General features: G+C 38.4%; 1 protein-coding gene across 48 annotated transcripts in view; it reads left to right on the top strand.

Annotated features, from left to right (window-relative positions):
• Nucleotides 1-25,464, top strand: part of LOC111188173 (protocadherin gamma-C5-like) — a 96,492-nt gene that overhangs the window by 53,509 nt on the left and 17,519 nt on the right. Inside the window, exon 1 of one of the 48 annotated variants that reach the window (XM_049474742.1) lies at nucleotides 9,415-12,051. The exons of 44 other annotated variants lie outside the window; for them this stretch is intronic. In XM_049474742.1, the coding sequence (XP_049330699.1) occupies nucleotides 9,613-12,051 (2,439 nt within the window). In that variant the 5' untranslated portion in view covers nucleotides 9,415-9,612. Of the gene's footprint in view, nucleotides 1-9,414; nucleotides 12,052-14,236; nucleotides 17,091-25,464 lie in introns of those variants that run through there. 3 more of the 48 variants (XM_049474771.1, XM_049474738.1, XM_015608793.3) reach the window with 3 other exon arrangements.

Genomic DNA, 25,464 nt, shown 5'->3' with positions numbered 1-25,464 from the left:
CTAGCATCTGCTCCTTTGTTCTTGGTGCTTTGGAGATGCAGTGGATGTGCGGTAAAGGCTCATGTGGCAGTCAGATGTGAAGCTTATTTTATACAGGAAAAGAAGCATGTTGGGTATGATGGGTTTCATGAGGGTATGGTGTGGAGGATGCGTCTGCTTTTGTGAATAGTGACTGCTCTCAGAGCATCATCATGCTAACTTTGGTGTGCTATAACCAATAATGGCAAACCCTGTGCTTGTTATTTGAACTGAATACAGCTGTGTGGCTTGTGGCTAGTTTGTGATGTATGTATGTATGTGCCTGTTGTAAAGATATTTACTTATATAATAACAATGTCACCGGAAACAATCTTGTTTCTCCAAAAAGTTAACTTCACAGTGGAAGTCAGTGTAAAAATGAAATTCATAAATGTGCGCTCAGTGTGTGAGAATGTGTGAACTTGTGCCCTTCCAGCAACAAGCTTCCTCACATCTGGGCTCACTTAAGCACTGTTTTAGACACTAATCTGCACTTTCCAGACTCATTAGTGTGGCTCCTTTTTACTGCAAAGTGTAAATCTTCATGCCCCTGATGTTACCTTCCTTGCTCCTTACTTCAAAGGAGTGGAACATTTAGGACAGTGATGGTTGGTTACTTGTTAACATTTCAAAACTGTTTCTGAAAGGCCTTATAACAAACATTTCATACAAAAACCATCTCCAAAACAGAAACTTTACAGGAGAAGAAAAAACATCCAAATTGAATCAAAACAGTCAATTGGAGCTTTCCCTTTGGTCTATTAATCATGAAATGTTGACATGAAATTTAGTAAAAAAAAAAACAGGTTATAACAATGATATTCTTTTTGTTTGTATGTATGTCTGTTATATTGTGTAATCCTCAGGAACATTCTTCCTGTCTAATCTTGTCTTACTTTACTTTTAGCAAAATAGATAACACAGGTTATATACAGTATACAAAATACAATGCACCTGCAAAAGCCAATTTTCCACCATCAGCATATACAATAATTTTTGTGCCACTGAGAAAACCATTCCCTGTCTTTAAGAAAGAAATACTTCCTCTCCCTTTTACTGGCTGTGCTATTCATCCAACATTAAACTAACAAGATTAGGAGTTCACCCGAGTTTAGGGCATGTGTATCTGTGTTTGTATGTGATGAGCAAAGCAGTAGAAAAATTCACACTGTTTTGGAAGATAAATCTGACCCCAGATGTATTTGCAATATGCACTACAGCACTGCATACAGTACTATGTGTTGCATACCTGGTTAGTCTGAGTAATTATTTTTTTGCACACTTGTAGTTGTTTTTGATTTCTGACAGGACCAGACAGTTCATCAGGTTTGATTAGGTGCAAACTATATTTCTTGAGTATTTTATCATATTGATTTTTATTATTATTATTATTATTTATCCATCATACAATGGCTGCTGTTAGTGTTGCATCTTGAGCAGAAGTATCAGGGTTTATGTTGTAGTTTGGTCCATTTCTGTTCTATATTCAAGTTTGGACCAGAGTTTAAGTAGTGGCCACTCTCAAATTGAAGTACTGATCATATTGATCAGAAGAGCACCATGACCAGCAGTATTGTCTTCCACTGCAGTGTCCAGTGCATTTGAGGTCAAGGGATGTGCCACTCCCTTAAATAAGAAACATTTCTAAGGGTTCTGCTTGTTAAAGTGTAATGTATGCTTTCTAGCATGGATATTTATGGTACATTGATGGTATTGATCAGATGAGGACTCTGATCAGCAATATCTAGTTCTACTGCAGCACAAAATGCTTGCAAATTCACAAGTGTTCATTTATTTAATTCTGTTTTGTAATGGTAGATTCTGACAGTGTCTGATTAACTTGTTTAAGCAAGTTTTATTTCTAAGGCTTGTGTTTGCATTTCTGTCTGAGGCATTCGCAAATTTCTCTGTATCAGTGCCTGTTATGGATACCTTAGTAGCATCCTTTTTGCTGCAGAGCTGCTTTTGTCCTCGTCTGTCCTGTGCTCTTTGACCAGGTGTGGCCCTGAATGCAGATTAAAGGAAGACAGTCATCAGGCTCAGAACACAAGTGTCTATGTGTGTGTGTGTTAAAGCATTTCTTTGCTGTGTCTCATGTGGCAAGTGCTGATCCTCTGAAGGGATTACTTTAGCTTTATCGAGGCCAGTGAGACAGTAGGGCAAAGACACACAACACAAGCACACAAAAGTAGGAATACTTATGTTGGTGATTGCAAATCATTGCTGTCACAGAAAAACAAAAACATCTATGATATTCATGTGAAAATATTTTATTCATAGTAATTGTGTTGCATTTCTATAGGTCCAATTGGTATCATTATAAAAATCTGTCGGAATATTAAAAAATGGAGTTACACAAGGTTTTTTGTGGCACAGTGACAAAATATCTGATGGCCCTTGTTGTGTCTGTCAAATCACACTTTTAATGTAAACATTATTCTCTGAATTCATGTACTGTAAATAGATGTCTAAAGCTTTTATGACTACAAACACAATCAAAATGGCAAGAATAGGTTGTTTGTCTTAAATATTAGCATTTCTAGTCTTGCTTTTAATTATATAAATGATAAAATACTGAATATAAGCAACGATTAACCTCCCTGCTGTAAAGTGTGAAGTCCACCAACCCATCATCGACCCATTTTCTGGGTTTCTCTCTGTGCTGTCTATTCCTCTCTTGCTGGGTCTCTCTCTCTGTCTTTCCCATCCCCCTCTCCAGCTGCACCATTCTGCAGTCTTTGTGCTGTATGTGTGTGTGTGTGTCTGTACTGGGCTGCTCACTCCTTCTGTATAGAACAAAATGGACTAAAAATACACATGAAAAACATCACTGTCAGTAAATACTATAGAGATTCTTACTATGACGATTTTGTTGTTGTAGCTTCTTGGCTTAAGGCAAAGAGCATCTTGCTGTGTATCAGGATGGCAGGGTAATAATATTACTCATGAATTACTGTTATGATCAGACAACAGTCACTTTTTAATTTCGGGATTTAATGTGGTAATAACGTTTGAGTTGCTGACTAATATTTGGCCTTAATATCACGTGCTTTGATGTGCTGCTTCAATCTTTTTCTTGGCCATCGTTCCTCTTTTCTTCAGACTGTTTTCTTTTTCGTTTTTTTTTTTTAGCTCCTAGCCCATCCATTTTCATCCTGGGATGTGTTGCCCAGCAACAAGCTGACTCACAGGCAGGGCTGTACCATTATGGCAGAGTCCACAGGGGGGGCAGTGAGAGAGGCCCAAAGCTGAGTGATATAATCTGAGGGGAAGGGAGCAATAGAGGGGAAACTGAAATACCCCTGAACTAGATGATGCAGTACAGTAGTCTGACATTCTAGGCTAATGTGATGGGGGGAGGGTGTGTGTGTATGCGGATGGGTGTGGGTGTTTGGGTGTGGGTGTTTGGGTTCGCAAGGAGAAATCTGTATATGTATCTGCAGTTGTTTATTCATTTACCAGCAGACACTGTGCAGGCAGTGCCAGGCTTACCATGATATAGCAGTGCTGTTTAATGTTTAGTGTAATGTAATAGGATTTAAAGCTGCAGACCTATATGCACGTCTATTTTTACCTCTTTATCTAGCACACATGCAGGGGGGCGCATGCACAGATTCACAGGCACACAGTCATGAATAATGCATGCTCTGTCCTTGGATATGAGTCCTCTGCTGTTACATTGAGGGTAGTGCAGCTTCTTTCATGATACAGTGGGATGATGCAGAAAAAAATAACCTTCTTTATACGTAAAATAAAATATAAGTAATTTTATATATTTTTTTATTTATGTATGTGTCATGTTTATACAATGTACAGGCAGCTGTTATTCCTTTTTTTGTTCATTTACTTATTTATTAGTATTTTGCCTGCAATCTTTGTCTGTGTATGACAACTTTTATTGACAGGACACTGACAGCATATCAGTACATTTGTGTTTAAGCTGTTTAGTTGAGCTTAACATAAGCTCTGTTTAAAACATTTTAACAAGTGACAACAATTGATTCATTGTATTAATTAATCTGTTAGGTGCTGGATCATCATTTTTGTAAAGAAGCTGCTAAACTTCTGTCTGTTTAGACTACATGTTTGTCTACATTACAATTACATTTGTGCACTCTAATACATCAAACCACACAGTGTGAATGGTTATCATTATGTTATTATAATGATCTCTCTCTCTCTCTCTCTCTCTCTCTCTCTCTCTATATATATATATATATATATATATATATATATATATATATATATATATATATATATATATATATATCATTAGTGTCACACAATTATTCTTTACATTCAAAATATTAACTTTGCAGAAAATTGAAAATAGCTTCTTATCTTTCAATAGTATTCTGTGTAAAAAAAATATTTGATTTCAAATAATGTTAGAGCATTTTTTGGTGTTTTCTAATGAAATTGTGGCAAAAGCAACTGCCCCCTTCATATTATTTTGAAAAAAAACATGTTTTTTGTGCGTCACTGACAATATTTATGTGTACAATTGCTTCATTTTCTTCTACAGCAATTTAGCTTTACAGATGAACAACTGTTGTTGTTTTTTATTTTATTTTATTAAATTGTAAAAAGAAACATTATAATAACCTGTGCTGTGTTATGCTGTAATGTAAACATGATGGGTAAGTATGAGTCTGGTCCCTGAACTGTCTGCTCTTTGCATAATTCTAACCAAATTCCTTCATGTTCTTTCTGTTTCATGCTCTGATGCTGTGACCATCTGACCTGCTGATGCTCTTACTCTGGTCTCCTGGTGTCTCTCAATAAAGGTAAGAGACTTTTATTCACTGAGGGCTAGCAGTGTTACTGTTTGATCAGCCTGTTACGATAATAATGTTATTGATTTTTCATACAATATATGGACATAGCCCTAGTAATTTCTGTTAAATTCAGTATTGTCAATAACCCATTAACAGCTGAACTGAATTAGCCAATGTGTCAACTTTATTTAAAAACAGTACTTTTATTTTATTTATGTTTTATTAATTTAGGATATTAAGACATTTTATATTCAAATTCCAGTTGAGGAATTTTCTTTAAAAAAAAAGGTATTTTCTCTTCAAAATTGTGTGACTGCATCATTATGCTATTTTACTGTCATTATATCAGTGGCATAAAATAGATTTAAAATAGCAATAAGATATTGTATATTATTAAAATAAAAATAACCTTTCTGAGAGAGTATATCATCCAAACCAAAATAGTTATTGTGACAGATCTACTGTATGGTCCATTAAGGACAACAGACTTTGTATTATCTATAGAAAACGTATTTAATTGATCTTATTGTGGATGGTTGGTTTTTTTTTTTTTAGCATGATAATGTGGTTTAGGTGCATTATCTCTCTCAGTAGCTTGCTTTGTTATGTACCAGATAACAACACATACAATTATGTAACAGATACCAACACATACAATTTTACCAGGGGTGCCTAATCTTATATATGAGAGAGTGCTCGAATGTGCTAGTTATATTTAGACTATATATATAGTGCCAGTCAGACGTTTTTAATATTTCTTCTTTATTTGTATTATTTACTACACTGTATATTAATATTAAAGACTAAAGCTATGAAGGTAGACATATGCAATTTAACATTAGAGAAAAAGGGTTTTACCTTCACAAACACCTGATTTAAAAAAAAATCAACCCAACCCAGGGGGTTTAGGACGAATTAGAGCACAGAGTGAAACAAAAGTAGTTTAAAAAAGCTCAGCACCTGAAGAACTCATTAAAGACAGATGGAGGATCATTCCAGGTTTTATCCTCAGTGGGCAAAGTTGGCATCAAAGCAAAATGTGCTAATTTAAAGAATAAAAACTAAAGTATAAACATATTTTGTCTTGTTTAAAACTGTTTTGTTAAATTGTATATGTGCTCCTCCATAGTTTTAATGTCTTAAGTATTAATCCACAATGTAGAAAACAATCGAAAATAAAGGAAAAATATTACATGAGCAGAGGTGTGTCCAAACTTTTGGATGGTACTCTATGTATTTGTAAAGATTTTAGTATTTTATGCAGTAGGACATTTGCTTTGGTCAGTGCATTAGTTAATGAGACACAAACGAGACAACACCCCTCACTGTGTATAGAGATAGAATGGATACTGTATCTAACAGTGAAACAGAATTTAGTCAGACTGGGCTTTGAGAAGAGTTTAAAGTTGTATTGTGTTGTATTTAAAGAGTTGAATGTGTGTAGTGTTAAAATAGGACACGTGGGGGCTGGTTTTCTTGGCCAGTGACCGCTTCAGTGTGTCTTTGTGGGAGGAGGGCAGGAGGTCTTTGTGTCTTTATGGCTTTTTTCCACATGGCCGCGCGCTGCATGCAGAGGCGCGTGCTCGCCGCCTGTGTGGCGCTGTTCGCCCTGGTGGTGCTGAAACTGACTGCATGGCTCTGCTGTAGAGTCAGCATGTCCTCCCTCCCCTTCCTCAGCCTCCCTCTTCTCAGCACTGCTCTGCGTCTTCTCTCTGTCTTCCATCTGCTCTTTCACTGCCATCCCGCGCTGTTATTTAAGCTTATTAATATATTCTCCACACATTACAGCGAAATAATACATTCTACATAGAGGCTTGTGCTAGTGGGAATTCGTGTCCTGAGTTATAGATGCTCTAAATAAGAGTCAGTATCCCAGATGCTGAACTTAGAAGTGCTGGAAGAAAAGTAGTTTTTTTTTTTGTTAATAAAATGTATTCATATTGAAGTAAAGATAAAAATGTATTACTCTTGCTTCTAAGGACTAGACTGCACGGGGCTCGCGGAGCAAAAGCCGCAGAGTGTAGTTTCAGGCCTTTACCACAAGGTGGCACTAAAGAGGCCTAAATCAGAAAAACAGATCAAAACAGATAAAAACAATTATTATTATTATTATTATTATTATTATTATTATTATTATTATTATTATTATTATTATTATTATTCACCACACTTATGCTGGATGCACAGATGGAATGTGGCCTCGACCTTAAACTCATTCTATATTTATTTTCTGAATTACTTATGTGGGAGCATATTTATGTGATGCAAGTAATAATAATAATAATAATAATAATAATAATAATAATAATAATAATAATAATAATAATAATAATAAACCTTATGCTCGATTCCACTTTAACCCCAGAGGATTGATTTGCAAGGATTTTGACCATAAGCATGAAAATTTGTATGATAAAACAATGGGTTGTTTTTTTTTAATGTATAATACTATTTCTTAGATTTCTATGATATACTATCCAATAGTGGTATACTGAGTTTCCTTGTGGGTTTGGGAAAATAAATAAATAAATGGTGAATGACAGTACTGATGGAGACAGTCCGTGAGGACAAAGTGGAGCTTATAAGAGAAAACCACTGCAGCTTTAATATTTAAGATTTAAGATATATAGGAAATATTTAATTATACTGTAGGATGTGTAGTATAGCTCGATCTGAATAAATGATTGATTATATAACAGCCAGTGTACTGTGTTGGACCCAGAATTTGAGCTGGCCCTCTCAGCCTCCAAGCATTGTGTGCTGGTAAACAAAGCTGCAATTGGATGTGAGAAATATTCTGAGCACCTCCTTAAATAATGCTACTGATGTGATCTTCCCATGTTGTAAAGTACTGTAAATTTGCAAAATTTAAGTTAACAAAAATTGTTGATGTTTTGGTGTTTTGGGTGGAAATTTGGGTGGACTGTCCTTCAGTTGTCTATTAGCTTGAGGATAGACCTTCCTAGGTGAAAGGATCACCTGTTCTGTGTAAGAATGTGAAAACATATTACCGTACTCCAGACAATAAGACAAAGTACAGGGTTATTTAGGAGAATGGCAGCCTCCACAGAATTAGTAGTACTCCTTTGACTAAGTGTAAAGGCTTTAGATCCAGTAGCAGTTGGAAGATCACCATCTCTGAGCAGCAATGCAACAGTTCTTATAATTTTTTGTCCTGGATTATTATAAAACACTTTGCTTTGCTTTGCTGACACACCCACACACACTTTTTATTCATAATTAAGTGCTTTCTTGTATGTTAAACTGTGCTTGATTTTGAAACTTGATCTTTTAAACATAAAATATTATAAATGATTTCCATGTACTTTTAATTACTTATTTAATGTATTTTTTTAGGTACATGTGTAACAAACCTGTACAATCTGATCCAATACATTCTGATAGTTATTTATTTTCATTTGAACACACCACCCAACCTATACATTGTGTCAAAATTTTGGGGGACGTTTCCCAGACAGAGATTAAGACTAGTTTTAGACTACACAACATTCTAAATGTAGATTAAGTAAGATAAGATAAGATAAGATAAGATAAGATAAGATAAGATAAGATAAGATAAGATAAGATAAGATAGCCTTTTATTATCCCACTCTGGGAAATTTGCATTGTTACAGCAGCATAAACAATAGAAGAAAATGTGCAAAGAGTATAAAAAAGATACATAAACAAAAGTAGATACACATCTGTTATCTAAACAAAATAGGTAAAAATCTACAAATGTACAGGCAATAATTTAAAAATAGAAAAGGAAATACTAAATATGGAAAATGAAATAAAAAAACTACAATTAACAAATTTGCATTGATGAGGGATTTGAACGAAAAAAAAACAGATTGCACAATATGCTAGTCATATGCAATATTTTTCTTTCAATTAAAAATCTACATACAAAAGGATGTGTAGTTTATTAGCAGAAGAGCAAACAATGTGTCACAGTATTGTATATTAGAAGTTAAAAAACATTAGAGGTTGAGGTGTTTTTCCCTCCCCCTTTAAAATTGGCATGCTATATTTTGTGTGTACAAACAGTAACAATATTCAAGTACATTTAATTTTAAGTAATTGCATATTGTGGACCACATTGCCCAGAAACTGCAAGCTTGAACAGACCAAGTTAAACTCATTTTACACTCCATTAATTCATAACTCCATTCACCCATGTCACTCCCTTTTCTATTTGAGCAGTGTGTCCACTTCTGGTAGTGGAAAGAAGAGTGTGAGAAGCTCTTATGTTGATCTAATGAAGACACCCGCCCCCATCTTTACACAGACACACACACACACACACACAAATTTTATTCAGGGTTCAAGTACTTGCAGCTGGTTGCAGTGTTGTTGTTAATTATAATAATAATAATAATAATAATAATAATAATAATAATAATAATAATAATAATAATAATAATAATAATAATAATAATAATAATAATAATTTTATATTATATTTAGCAAATGTGTATTATTTAAAACACATTTTCCAATGTGCAACTTTAATGAAAACAGTTACATTTCCACGCCACTGTCACTTTAAACTGAGTCATGCCCTTATTGGTTCATAGTACCTCGTGTGTGCGCCAATAAGACTCCAGCAATCTCTGAGCGATCCAGTGTCCTCAGCTTCAGCATCAGCTTTAAAGTCTGAGCGCAAAAGGATGGAGACTTTCACCTGTTCTGGTTTTACAGCCCGTTTCGGTTCTGCGCTACTTTTTAGAGTTTTAGTGTTTTAGAGGCATGCTATTGCAGATATGGTGCATTTTACCAGCGTGGAAAACCTCGTCGTCTTTCATTGATCGTTATGGAGAAGGGGATGCGCGGCGGTATGCGCTGTGCGCTGGCACTCCGACTGATGTGTGCGTGTCTTTGGTGGACCCCAGTGTGCGGGCAGATTCGGTACACTGTAGCGGAGGAGTCCAAGCCGGGCACGGTTGTTGGAAACCTCGCCAAGGACTTGAGCTTGAGTTTGGCTGACATAACGAGCCGTAACGTGCGCATCGCCTCCGAGGCTGGCGAGCGCTTTTTCAGTGTGGACTTGGGGAAAGGGGAGCTGGTGGTGGAGGAGAGGATAGACAGGGAGGCGGTTTGTGGACAGAGCGGCAGCTGCGCGCTTCCCTTAGAGGTGATCGCAGACTCTCCGTGGCAGCTGCACCGGGTGGTCGTGGAAATTCAGGACATTAATGACAACGCGCCCAGCTTCGCCACGGAGGAGGTGGTGCTAAAAGTGGCCGAACACGCCGTGACTGGAACGCGCTTTCCTCTAGAGAGCGCGCAGGACCCGGACGTTGGCAGTAACGCCGTGCGCTCCTACACTTTGAGTAACAATGAGTATTTTTCTGTAGCTACCAAGACTTTAAAAAACAATAGAAAACTACCTGAGCTTGTTTTGTCGAAACCTCTCGACAGAGAGAAACAATCCACTCACGAACTGATACTGACAGCAGTGGATGGAGGAAGTCCTGTTAAATCTGGCACTGCTAAAATCACTGTTCAAGTTTTGGATAATAACGACAATGCTCCTCAGTTCGCCAAACAGACATACGAGGCTTTCATAAGTGAGACAAGCCCACCTGGGACACTTATAGTCGAACTGAAAGCTGTAGACTTAGATGAAGGTTCAAATGGGCACATCCGTTATTTATTCGGAGAAAGAACTGATGATGATGTTTTAAACACTTTCAATTTAGATTCAGAAACAGGTTTGTTAACATTGACGGGATCCCTTGACTATGAAGAAGTGTCCTCTTATGAAATTGATGTGGTGGCTAAAGATGGGGGCAGCCCTGAAATGGAGGGGCATTGTAGCGTACAAATTAATTTAATTGATGCCAACGACAACACACCAGAGATCATTATTAAATCCTTGGCTGATAGAGTTCCTGAGGACTCCCCCATAGGCACTGTGGTGGGATTAATAAACGCTAGAGATCTGGACTCGAATGAGAATGGAAAAGTCAGCCTTCATGTACTCGGTAATGCACCTTTTAAGTTGAAACCAAGCTTTGAAAATCACTATGAATTAGCTACCACAGCTCAGCTGGACCGTGAGAAGAACATGCTTTACAGTGTTGACATTAGTGCCACAGACTCAGGCAGCCCTCCACTTTCTGCTCAGAAAACAGTCATAGTCAATGTTCAGGATGTAAATGACAGTCCTCCAGTATTCTCTCAGCCTTCCTACACTGTCTATGTCAAGGAGAACTTTCCAGCTGGAAGAATCATATGCTCAGTATCAGCTTCTGATGCAGACCTGGGTGAGAATGCGAAGATCTCATACTCCATCTTAAACTCTAAAGTCCAGGATGTGTCTGTTTCATCTTACGTGTACATTAACTCAGATAACGGTAGCATCTACAGCATGTACTCTTTTGACTATGAGCAGCTAAAGGTGTTTCAGATCCAGGTGCAGGCCAAAGACCACGGTTCTCCACCCCTGAGCAGCAATGCCACAGTTCATGTGTTTATTCTGGACCAGAATGACAACACCCCTGCTGTTATCTACCCATCTACAGGGTCTAACCATAAAATGCCACGCTCTGCTAAAGCAGGACACTTGCTCACCAAGGTAACTGCAGTGGATGCAGACTTAGGCCACAATGCTTGGATCTCCTATAAACTTCTAGAGGCTACAGATGCATCTCTGTTCAGTGTGAATACCTACACAGGGGAAGTGAGGACTAAACGTCTTGTTTCTGAGCATGATGACTCCTCTCAGAGACTTTTCATAGAAATAAAGGATAATGGTGATCCAGTGCAGTCTTCCACCATTACAGTGAACATACTGTTAGAGGATGCTCTGCACGAACCTGTCCTAGACCTCCAGCATACAGCTCCAGAGCCCATCAGCAAAAGTGACCGCATCACATTTTATCTGATCATGTCTCTAGCCTCTGTGTCTCTGTTGTCTATGGTGACGTTTGTTGTCTTAGTGGTGAAGTGTGCCAGAAACAGTAGAAGCAGCTCTATTTGCTGCCTCAGACGGAACGACTCTGACAGCTACAAACATCCCAGCCGAAACCTGCAAATTCAGCTGAACACAGACGGGCCTATTAAGTATGTGGAGGTTCTAGGGGGTGACATGTTGTCCCAGAGCCACTCCTTCAGGTCCTGTCTCTCCCCATTGTCAGAGTTCAGTGATTTCACCCTCATTAAGCCCAGCAGCACCATCGACTTTAAGGACATGATCAGCGTGCTGGACGCGTCTTTACCTGACAGCACCTGGACCTTTGAGAGTCAGCAGGTGAGATGAAATGTGCTGTGATGTTGTAAACACCACACTTCTCTCACGCCTTTTATATGTAGAAAATTGTGTTGTGTGTAATTCAGGTTCATCTATAAGACTTTGCAGATTGATCCCTTCCTTTTGAGCTTGTTATGATTGGTTTATGGGAATGTCTGATTGAGGAATGTTTTCATGCATGTGAGTTAGTTTCTTATTTATTTTGCAGTCTAAATCAAAATGTATGGCACCTTTTTTCACATTACATGTGTTATATGTGAGTTGAATACGTTCTCTTCCTTTACAGCAGGAGTCACCAACTATGCTCCTGGAGAGCTACCATCCTGCAGGTCACCCCTCCATCCCAAATCAAACACGCATTATTATCTGATCAAGCTCTCCTGGAGGCAGTGATTAGATGGATCAGGTGGGCTTGGTTAATTCAGCTAAAAAGCTGGAAGGTAGCTCTCTAGGAGGAGCAGGACTGGTGACCCCTGCTCTAGAGAGATCTTTTTATTTTATAATAGAATATTTTTTTATTTGACTAATTTGACATATTGAAAAAAAAGCATTAAATGTGATGTGTCCAAAGGTTATGACAATAGTTTGCTATTAGTAATTAAATTAGTAATTAAATAAGAATGAACATGCAGAGGACATGCCATTTAAGCTTGTTCATTTACTTTCACAAATCCATAAAATGTATCATATGACCAGGGTCACAGCGTTTGCTTAAAGGATATATTATGTATGCTACCCAATAAATATAGTCTGTAGAATCTTTGCCCAGACAAATACACTAGAAATATGGGCAATACATTAGGACAACTGCTCAATAATAGTCCCACACACACACACAAAATTAAGAGTATTAAAATAGTTTATCCTGATATTGTTGAAGTCACCTCTTCACCTCATCATAAAAGTGTTGAATTGGGCACCATCATGCCAGGGAACACAGTTCCACTTCTCCACAGCTCAATGCTGGGGGCTTAAAGCCCTTTTGCCTATTTATTCATGTTTATCTACCCTAGAGGGTCCTGTTCTACTGGCACTACTTCTCTGTAGGGGCTAGACAAGATGTATATTGGCAATTTATTAGAAAGGGTGTGCACAAATATAAAGTGTATAATATTAATATTCCCTTAGTAATCAGTGCTATGTCTCTTTCTATGGCATTGTATCTCCTTACAAAAGAGAAATGTTATATAAATGTTTTATTATAGTTTACTACTTCATTCTTAATTACAGTTTTGTTAACTGTGTTAACCTTACTCGCATAAGACATTTTATTTATTTAATTATTTATTCATTATTAAAAACATCTACAGTATTTGTATCTAAATACAACATAATTTTGCACGTTTAAATGCAAAATGATCTATGGTTCTTTATTTCACTATATATCTAATACATAGGCTAATACAATTTACATGATTTGCATTTATAAAAAAAAAGTTGTTTTGGTTTATTTAGAAAATAAATAAATATTTATCACTCTAGTTATAGTGCCGTTTCTCACAGTTATAATTGGATCAATTTCACTATACTCTGTTTAATGTAAAAATATTACTACAGTCTCTTAAAAAACGGGGATTAAATTGAGCTGGTTTAGTAACAGCGCCCTCGGGTGGAGAATTCTGTATATGGCAGTCTTTACAATATATTTCAGTTGATTCCCTTCGGTGTTAGTTTTTGTCCATGATACACCAGAATCCAGCATCCATCACACGGAGAACGTGCGCAGCTCCGCAATCTGAAAAAATAAAAATAAATAATAATAATAATAATAATAATAATAATAATAATAATAATAATTAACACTGAAAATGTGAAGCCAAGAAATCCGTGTTTGTACCAAGTGAAGCGCTGTCCCTGAAAGTTTAAATTCTGAATTCCATAGTTCATCCATCTTCATGATCTCTTAATAAAAATACTTTTGCTGTGTTACTCTGTGCGTGTGTCTCCTCGGCCAGACGAACTTCTGTCTGCTCCCAAAGTTTTGTGGCTGTGCAAAAACTGTGGATGGGTTTATGTGAGGCGCGTTATTCCCTACCCGTTTTCGGGTACACCGCTCATCCTGCTGCTCTCTGATTGGCTGGATGTCAATAGGAACTTTTTGTTGGTAATGATATATGAGCTGGCGGCCAGTTCTAACACAGGGGGTGGGAGTCCACCAGTCAGTCGTAGCCTGTGTTGTGAAGAGGGGAGATATCAGCAGCCAATCCCAACACAGTAGGCTAGGCTTAATGGAAAACGGGTGTGAAAAGAAAAAAACTGCCTTGAAGAGCCTGTTGCTCGCTTGTGGCCAATAGAAAGAGGCCCTTTGTGGCCTAGTCTCCTCCCCACCCCCGAACAACGGAGAGGCTCGGGCAGCGCAGGGAAGTTTGGGGAGACTGTTGGATGGGCTCATGTTTTTCTACTCGTTTGGAAATTTACCGAAGCGTTTTTCGGGCACCATGAACTCTTCAAAACGCCTCATTCTTCTGCCCAGCAAACGGATTAAGTTTCGAACGGCGTGGTAAAAACCTTTTAGAGGAAATATGGATTGAACACGGGAGGAGAACGCCTTCCGAACTTTCTCTTCTCCAGCTCTCTCTCTTACAATGGAGTTGAGGCAGAGGAGCCGCTACCCGGAATGGCGCGCGCTCTGGCTCGCGCTTACCCTGTCCTGTCTGTCCAGCGCGTTTGGGGAGCTCAGGTACTCCGTCCAGGAGGAGCAGAAGCCGGGCTCCTTTGTGGGAGGCATAGCAACGGATTTGGGCCTCACTCCTCAGAGGCTGACTGAGAGAAACGTGCGTGTCATTTCGGACTCGGAATACTTTGAAATCAACGCCGCCAGCGGCGCTCTGGTCATCCGGGAGATTATCGACAGGGAGCGCATGTGCGAGTCGAGCGCGGCGTGTTATCTACACCTTCAGATCGTTCTCCAGGACCCGCTGGAAATACATCGCGTGCTCGTGGATATCTTGGACGTTAACGACAACGCGCCGCAGTTCCCGGCGAGGAACTCCTCACTGGAGATCTCGGAGGCGGCCGCGCCTGGAACGCGCTTCCGTCTGGAGAGTGCGCGGGACCCCGACGTGGGTGTGAACTCTTTGCGTACGTACCAACTAGCACCCAGCGACTGCTTCAGTCTACGCGTCGAGACCAAGAGCGACGGTAGTAAGTTCCCGGAGCTCGTGTTGGAGAAGGCCTTAGACCGAGAGACGGAGGACTCGTTTCGGCTGCTGCTCACGGCCGTGGACGGTGGGCAACCCGAAAAATCGGGCACCACCCTGCTGCTCATTAAAATCCTGGACGTGAATGACAACGCACCAGTTTTTGATCAGTCTGTGAAAAGGGTCAGTCTTTTAGAAAACTCTCCAGTGGGAACTATTGTAGCTAAACTCAACGCCACTGATGCAGACTCTGGAATGAATGGGGAAGTGACTTTCCTGTTCGGTAAATACACCCCAAACAGAATTCATAATCTTTTCAGTGTGGATTCTAAAACTGGGGAAATTCGTGTTACAGGGGAGGTGGATTATGAGCAAACCAGTGTATATGACATTACATTTGAGGCCCGGGATGGCGGGACCCCTGCCATGGAAGGTTCTTGTAATGTCAAAGTAGAAATAACAGATGTGAATGATAACACTCCAGAAGTGACACTTACCTCACTCTCTAGCCCCATCAGCGAGGATGCTAAAACCGGCACTGTCATCGCACTAATCAGCGCAAAAGACTTAGACTCTGATAAGAATGGCCAGCTGACGTTAAAGGTGTCACCAGGCTTGCCATTTAAACTCAAATCTGCTTTTGGGGAACATTACACCCTTGTCACTGATGGCCGATTAGACAGAGAGACTGTCCCTGAGTACACTGTTGTTGTCACAGCAACAGATGCAGGCACACCTCCCTTGTCTTCTCAGAAGACATTTGTGGTTAGTCTTTCTGATGTAAATGATAATGCTCCACTGTTCTCCCAATCCTCTTACTCTGTAGACATTCCGGAGAATAATTCCCCCGGTACTCCCATAGTGGCTGTCTCTGCTTCAGACCCAGATTTGGGAGACAATGCCCGCCTAACATACTCAATTTTAGCCTCCACAATCCATGGCAGCCCTGTGTCATCTTATGTCTACATCAATCCAGAAAATGGGAATATCTTTACTATGCGCTCGATAGACTATGAGCAGATGAATGCTTTTAAAATAGAAGTGCAGGTACATGATGCTGGAACGCCCCCACACAGCTCCAATGTCACCGTCCATGTTTTTGTCATTGATCAGAATGACAACTCACCTGTCATTCTTTACCCCGCCCACTCGGACGACTCAGGCCTCCAGCTGACCGTCCCCCGCTCTGCCCCTGTGGGCCACCTAGTGAACAAGATTGTAGGCTTTGACCCGGACAGCGGGCACAATGCTTGGCTGTTCTACAGCATCACTGGAGACGATGCTGCATTCTTCCGCATTGGAGCAAACACAGGTGAGCTGCGCACCACACGAAAACTGGCTGACGAAGACCAAGATGGCAGGGATAGTTCAGCTTACAGTTTTGTGGTGGTCGTGCAGGACAATGGCCAGCCTTCCAAGTCCACTTCAGTCCCCATCACAGTCAGTGTGGAGGAGAAGAGCATTGATGCTGTTCCGGATTCCCACAAACCTTTCTCCCAGAAAGTTAGCGGGATGACAGATGTCACCTTGTACCTCATCATATCGCTGGGCTGTGTGACATTAGTCTTTCTTGTAACCACTCTAGTGGTGGTGGTGCGGTGCCTCAAAAACAAGGACGACTTGACATGCTGCTACTCAAGGAAGGGCTTCCGTTCCAGGCATGCCTACCAGCAGCGCCCTCATAAAGACCTACACCTCCAGCTCAACACAGATGGGCCAATCCGGTACATGGAGGTGGTCGGGGGCCCTCAGGAGCCCCACACACGCACATATAGGCCCTGCTACTCAACTCTTTCCAGCAGGAGTGACTTTGTGTTTGTCAAGACTCCCATGCTGAGCCATAACAACACATTAAACATGACTCTAACGAGGAAGCACTTAATGAACTCAGCCAATGAGGTGAGCATTCGGCTCGACACACAAATCAATAATGTTTTGTGATGTTAAGTAGTTCTGTGCATGATGCTTATTTTGTTTCTAACCTGAACATATTTTACTTCAGGTGCACTCCACACATATCTTGGACCATCTTAGGTCCAGCAGTGTGGTCATTTCCACGCTTAACAATCAACCAAAGCTCATAACTAACTGGTGTTATAAAACAGGTGCGTTTGAATTGGGAAATCATCAAAGTGTGCTGGATGAAGGATGAATCTGGGTTAGCTGCAGATCCATCATTTTTATACCACGGGCACAGAGGACAAGTGAACTACCATAGTTTAAACTATAGTCAAAAATAAGATTATTATAAAAAATCATAACCATAATGAAAGGAATATAGAAGAACATAGCATTTATGTTGGGAGATACAGATATGTTGATAAATAGACCAATTGAAATGGTCAAAACTTGTTAAGTTACATTGAAAGTCAACATTTTTCTTTTGAGATATACAGTTTTGTCTAAAAGTGACAATTTACAAAGAACCACAAATAGCAACATGAATACAAAAAATAGTATATAGAAATAAGGAACTTCAAGAACTAGCTGTTAAATAAATTAAGGGAATTGAGAGAAATCATAAGAATGGAGGTTTCAGAGATAAAAAAAAAAAGGTTTAAGGAAGAAATAGTTAGCAGATGGCAGATGGCAGAGAAAGGAAGAGGACCTGGCTTTTCTGCTGATAAGGAAAGATGGGGGATGGATAAATGAGGACAGAGGGAAGGACAGAGTGGATGGGGGTGTGGAAGGGAAGAAATGACTGGCTGAATAACAGGATCCCAGAGGTCATCCTGTGACCCTGGGTTTCCTGTTGTGCTGGACGCCAGTGATTGATCCCATACCTTATGAGTCATGTGACCTCCGGTAATGTGTGAGTGTGTCATCTCTGGTCAATCCCCTTGTAAATCTGCTAAAACATGGTAGCTGGGATCCTGACTTCCCATAGTATTCTCTAGACCCAGGAAGGAAATGAGTTTCCTTCAGACAGCTTAGCTGAAATCCTCTCTGTAGAACTGTGGTGAATGTGTTTAGAGTTAGTAAAACTTAATCTTCAGTCTTGTACTTGAGTGAGAATTGAAGGAATGTGCTTGTGCTTACTTAGACCTCATTACTGAAAAACTGACTTACTGGAGTGAAGATGACTGTCACACTCCCTAAAGTTTTGGGTTTACTGTGTTGAGTTTGGAATGTGATGTGTAAGGTGGAAATTCTTTGGGGTTCACACCAAGGTTATTTATATCTGCTGTTTGTTGAAGCAGAGTTCTGAGTAATCTCTGGTGTTTATATCATGTTTTTAGAGGGAGGAAAGAGAGGATGAGCCTGAGAATGAGTATTTGTTGTCCTGTTCCTTCTTCCAATCTCCTCTCTGCTCCCTTGTGTCCCATCATTCAGTCCTCTGGGAGTCATTTTGGCCTTTGGGCTGTGAGGAGACCATCTGGCTCCTCTGGCATGACACGTGCACAGTGTGTATTGGTGTGTGTGTGTGGTTTACTGGAGGGCATGTGAGCTACAACAATAACAGAAGGACAGGCCATTAATGGCTCTGACGTTCAGCACAGGAGAGTATAGACAGAGTTTTAGGCCTTCTGCTTTAACACGTATAATGGCTCTAGAGCCAAAGAGGGCTTTGGATTATATTCCCTAAGTTTGCCTCGCTTGTGCTTACTGTCATTATCCATGGATTCCTTTTATCTCTTCTATTATGGAGAGAAAAAAGGTGGAGGGGCCTTCCCTTGCCTGCTTTGTCTGCTTTGGTCTCTTTGTGTCATTATAGTTTCCATCCATTTCTATTAGCTGTGTGAGTGTGAAGAATTTGATTGAAAAATAGAAATGTCTGTTTTACTGTGACTTCACAATTTCTTAGTAAGAGTAAATGGGCTCCATGCTAATCGTTTTTCTTAAATTAGTTCTTTCTTCAGATACATGATGTGTTTTAAACCACAGCATTGCTTACATCTTTGTTTTTGTAATGATGTATTCTAGAGTTATTGTGAATTGTACAACCCCCAATATGAAAACATTGGTGAGGGCAGAATCTTTGGGAAAACTACACAAGTGAATTTAATCCCAGAGTTTGTTTTGCGTTTTTTTTTCTCAGGTTCTGACTAAAAACGTGATAATTTTATATTTAATATTAACCATAACATTATTTTCTTCATTTTTCATATACTTTTTTCTTTGTTTAAGAAACTGCTCTATAGCTGGTTAGCTAATTGTCCTTATTATGCAACAGCAGCAGTGTTGTCTTAAACTGATGACATTTAATTCGCCTCAAATTACTTCTGTAATGTTTTTGTTTTTCTTTTTTTTATTTACAATTAATATATTTTTCATAGTTTAAACATGGTTGATCTCTTGATTTTTAAGTACAGTATTGTCAATATTTTTAGTCGTTTGTTTTATGAGTTAAATTACCTTACCAGACAACTTTAAACTACTGCCTCACCTGAGGTAGGCCTGGGGACCCCTAGTGAGTGTGTCATGACACACTGGGGGTCCTCAGTACACAGGTCTAGAAACTCTGGTATAAACTACTGCAGTTTCCAAAAAAATTGAGTCGTTTGTTATATAAATGCTTTATTGTTTAATATCTCTCTTTGTGTCTTTATCACGTTAACAGAGGCAAAGTTTTCCATCCTCCATCTTGTTACCCATCAACTACCGTATACAGCCGGTTGTCTTTTAGAGTGCTGTGCTGCTGGCAGTCATTTCCTCTGTTCCCTCATCCTCTGCATGTGTGTTTTCCTGACTATTCTTCTGCTCACCATGGCAGCCATTTTCTCCCTCCAGAGCTGCTGAGTGTGTGTGTGTGTGTGTGTGTGTGTGTGTGTGTGTGTGTGTGTGAAAGTGTGTGTTTCTGTGGCTTGTGCTTAGTGTCAGTGTTTAAAAAGTGCTTGTGTGTATAGGGTGGATTAACCCACATCAGTGGAGTGTTTCTGATCTCTGGTGTGTTCCTCACCTCTCTAAGACCCCCTGCAGTGGCCTAAATTATGCTGGTGGAGAAGAAAGTTCTGCTGGAGAGCCGTATCACAGTAATCAGATTAATGAACACCCTCCAGGCAGAGAGGACTAAGATGGAGTTCCTGTTTGCAGTGCTCAATTGTCGAATGATAAAACGTTATGTCCATCATTTATTTGCCTCAGTGAGTTACAGTACTGCCCTTCAAATGAGTTCTATAGATGTTCTATAGGGGTATTGTAGTGAAGGTAATGGTTTGAGGGTGTTTTTTTAGCTTTAATGCTATTTTTGTTAAGGCTATGACAACATGCATAGATTGTTCTTCATGTATAGAGAAAACTTGTATATTTCTGTATATTGTTCTTAGAGGAGCTGTTTCAAAATGTTTCTGTATAACATAGAAAATCACTATTATGGGTAAAAACATTACACTACTGTATATAATCATTTTTGTATTTAAAACATCAAAATGGCATTTAAATTAAGACTGAGCACAAATTATAGTCAATATTAGCAGAGGAAATACCAGGCACAGCAATGATAATAACAAGTCAGATGATGGTAAATAGAGATACAGTGAATTAGCTTTATAGAGACATAGAATACAGTGTAGCTCTGAAGAAAAAAAACATATAGTTTTATCACTATTTTAACCAATTTAATTTTAATCTGTTTTAATAGTTGTTTCTTTATGGGAAGTTTCCAGTGGACAGGGATTAAGCATATTCCTAGACTATTTTTTTCTTTCAATAAAAATCTAAATTCAAAATTGTGAGTAGTCCAAGACTAGGCTTAATCCCTGTCTGGGAAACTGCCTCTATACTTTATACACATTAAATACAGTTTTTATAGTAAATTAACTATTAGACATGCTCCAAAATTACTTGCAATCAAAACATTTACACTGATTACCATTGAAAGTTAAGACATGTTTTCTTTTCTACTGTTAACTTGTCATTTTGGAGAAATGGATATTGAAATGTTTTTGTGACAGCCACAAGAGATAATGATTTATACACTAAGAGTTATAAAGTAAGAAAAAATTGATTTAGGTTTAAAATATTAGTCAAATATATAAGCATGCTAATGTCAAATGTTAAAACAGTTTTCTGCTGATACCAATACAAATTTTGCATTTTCACACATAATGATACATTTTATGATTAAAATGATTTATTAGTGTAGCTGAACTTAAAAAATAGGTGAGTGACGTATTACATAATAACATGGTGTTTTATGCAGCTGGACATTTGCTTCCGGCAGCTGGTTTACGAGCTGTCAGAACAATGAGGCATGGATCTGTAACAAGCTGTGATTATTACAGAAACATTAAGATGTCCTTTTGTTTCTGCTGTCTGTGTTTCATACACAAAAGACTGGCTAGACACCCTGGAGTTTGAGCCTGACAAAGAGATGGAAAACACTATCATAGGAAAACAATATTCCGTAATAGGAACTTCCTCTCTGATGTAGAGAAGAGGGTGAAGCCTAGTCTTTGTGAGGTCCACAGAAGGATGTGTTGGTGCATTCGTGTGTGTGTTTGCTCATGTAGAGGCAGCTGTTTTCCACACTTCTTCCGCTGTGGTGTTGGGTTTTGGTAATGCGTGTGTGTGCTGTTTGTATCCGGTTTCCACGTTTATAAATGAAACTAGCTCCTGTAGCATGGATGTCCTGTTGAAGAAATTGTTTAGTCAGTAATGCTAATGTTGCTAAAAGTGGAATCAAGTGATTAATGGTGGCTACTTGCTTCCATTCATTGTTAGCCACATTTAACATGAACTATTCCTTTAATACATATCTTGCCTGTGGTTGGATTGTTGGAGATATGGAGATGTGGAGATATTTTTTTTCTAGGACATACTTTTTAAATATTGAGCTTTCAAAGGGATTCTTCACAGATTTTTCATAGATCGCTTATTAAAAAATCGAGCAGTTTTTGGAAATTAGATCAAATTGTTTTTTTTTTTTTTGTTTTTTTTTTTTAAATAATGTAGATAATATGGGTTCTACACCAATAATATTTCTTGAAGATATTGTGTATCTAAGCTTCGGGCTATTTAGAAAGTTACAGTTTGAAAAGTGTGCTCATTAGGGGTGGGCAATATGGCCCTAAAATAATATCACAGTATTTCATGGTATTTTCGCGATAATGATACTTATACCTGACATATGTCATGATACTAATAATCCACTCCAAATATCTCCATATATCCAAGACTGAAGTAAAATAAATTATATAATCTGGACAGGTATAATCTGTCTCTAATAGATATACAATGGGAAATGTTTTTGCTAAAAACAGCAACAAAAAAAAGTAGTACCCTGATGTAATATTATATTAGTATTTTAGGGCGTAATATCATTCACAATATAAAAAATATTGGCAATATTATTGCGTCTGATACAATATGGCACACCCCTAGTGCTGATCTGAGTATTTTGTAACAAACTGTAAACCATGCAGGCCAATTAGAATCCTGAATCTAGAATCTTTTCAGCCGTGTCCACTGTGGGATTCAAGTGGTGCTGTGAAAACTGCTGAAGAGATTTTACCCACTGAGCCACAGCTGTTTCATTAAAGTCCTCACTAAAACACACAGAGTCACGGTAAACCCAGGAGTACTAAAAGCTGTGATTTAGGTTAACCTCATGTTGGAAATTTCCTAGAGGTTGTGTTGAAACAGAGTGCTTCTTTAGTGGTCCCTGGGGCAGCAATGGGCCATAGCTCTTGGGCTAAAAGCATGACCCAACCATAGCTCTGTATGTGTGTGTGTGTGTGTGTGTGTGTGTGGGAGTGTGAGTGTGAGTGTGAAAATGTGGATAGAAATAGAAGATAATTGTTTTATTGTGACCTCACACTTTTTCAGTATTAGTCGTTGGGTCTCATACACCAATATCTTTCAAATATATTTTTTAATAAGTTCTTATAAAACCTTTTGCTAAAAAAAGATTGGCTCTCATATTGATTAATTATGTTGTTCTCGTAAATAGTAAAATAGTATTTGGAATATACTATATATTCAAAATTTTGTAGATACCTGCTCCCTCAAAGTTGCTTTTGAAATCAGTGGTGGAAATAAGGAGATGTTTTTTAGCCCTGTTTCTTTTGCACTGGTCTTACACTAGATTTTGGAATATTGCAGTGAAGATTTGATGGCATGATAGTTCGTCTTAAGGTCTTAATCCACCATGTCACAAACTCTCTTCAGATTTTTCGCTGTTACTGATCGTGTGAATGACTTTTATTTTATCATTTATTAACATCCAGCAGTGCCAGACTGCTGTAAATGTAAACATGAGTTTAAGGGGGAAACAAGTAAGATGAATAAGTTGTATCAGTGTGAAACAACATTTAGGATTATTTCTGCCAGGCTCAGATATGTTTTAGTGTATATAGGGGTGCACAATAGGGCAAAACTTTTATTATAATATTTAGAGTAATTTTTATGATACAAAACATTCAACACAGTATATTAACACATAAACAAAATGTATCATTAATTACATATAAGTGTGCAGTGTGTTATTGTTTTATTGTATTATGATACACTTTCTTATCATATTGACAATATATATATATATGTTTTTAAGCATATTGAAAGATACCATTAGTGCTACCATAAAGAAAACATTACTTAAAGAACAAATTACATTTTAAAGAGTGTGATTAGTCTTGTTTAATTGGATAAAAGACAGGACATTTTGAAAAAAGATCACTGTGGGATAGTATTTAAATATATTTTAAAGGATCTGTTACTACTGATGCATTTGTATTATGACTGTAATCATGTGTATTAACATGATAACATATTTTATATTGTAATGTCATTTTTTTCCAGGTTTATTGCAGATTCTAAAAAAAATCCTATTAGAAAACAACGTAATAATAAATACAGTGATTTTTATTGGAAAAGTGCTGCACTTTAGCTAATTAAACTGGACTAATGGCACAGTTGGATAGTTTTCATCATTAAGCGTTGGAAATATCCACAATAGGTTTAGAAAAGTGTATTGTGTATAATAAAAAAGTTATGATACAATAAAATATTGTCATATAGCCTAACTTTATTTGTCTATAAAGTATGGAATAGTTGTGAATGGTTCAAAATAATTAATAACCCTTTGTTAACATTCAAGTTTAGGTTTAGTTAACTTTTAAAAAATGTTTATTGGGAAAAAAATGCTCTTCTGTGATACGTTGAAACATTCAGATTTTGCTATGCAGTCCTTTATATATTATTTAGCCCAACAGCCCTTTATTAGAAGTGTATTTTTTATACATAGTTATCATCATCTGTGTATTCTCTGTGTTTTTACTTTGGATTCTCATCACACAGCATTAGAGTTTGCATTCTTCTGTGTTTTTCCCTGGGATACAGCATGACCTTGCCAGCGACCTTGAAAAGCGCACAGGGCTATTCAGACTCCGCACAGTTCAGATTCTCACAGTGCTGGAATGTCAGGCTTTTCAGTCGCCATGTTGAAGAACACGGAACGATTTTTCCTTTCTGGTTTTCCGGTGAAAGTTAAAAGAGAGAAGCAAAGGGAAACAGATACACAGATAGAGAGATGGATCAGGGAGCGATAGCAGGAAAGAGGGAGGATAGAGAAGGATCAGAAGGACAGAAAGTGAGAAAAAATGTGGATGAGTAATGTCCTCCCTCAGGTTTCACCGTGTAGGCTGCGGTGTGGTCTAACTCTACTTACATTCTTCTCTTCATTTGTAACCTTCAGTACACACACACACACACACACCAGGCCAGAGCACTGTTTTGTACACATTTACAAAGAGAGGATTAATATTTAGACTAATAATATAAAAGTCCTAAAGATGAAGGTCATGTGACTGTTCTGAAATTTTACCCATATGTTTTATATTATTTGGTGCTTTGTTTCAATGTTGAGGCCAGCATGTCCTGTGTCCACATTACACAGATGGGTGCTGGCAGTAGCGGTGGTAGTGTTTGCTGTGTGTGTGTGTGTGTGCAGTAGTTAAACCTGTGTTTGCTGTGCGTGAGAGAGTTAATGGACTGTTCAAAGCACTGATGACTTGGTTCGCTTTTTGTGTGACAGTTAAATGTGTTTGTGTGGATGTGTGCAAGACCCACACTGCTAGTCTTGAACTAGTAGTGATGTTAGTTAGATGGAGTTGTAGAGGTTCTTAATGGTGTCTGTGATAATGCATCCAGTGCAGCTTAAATATACCTGCAGATTTTGCAGTGTAAATTTTTAAATGGGATTTTAGGGATATGTTTGAGGCTTGCCATGACATAGCATTTGTGTCTTTAAGGAAATCTCTTAAGACAGCAGCTGTATGTGGATGAGCATTGTCCTGAGGGAATAGTGCACAGAAGTATGCGTTGACATACACTG

Source organism: Astyanax mexicanus, chromosome 2 (genome assembly GCF_023375975.1).
Source record: "Astyanax mexicanus isolate ESR-SI-001 chromosome 2, AstMex3_surface, whole genome shotgun sequence".
NCBI lineage: Eukaryota > Metazoa > Chordata > Actinopteri > Characiformes > Acestrorhamphidae > Astyanax > Astyanax mexicanus.
Note: the sequence above shows the minus strand (reverse complement) of the source record. Positions and strands in the feature narration are given on the sequence as shown.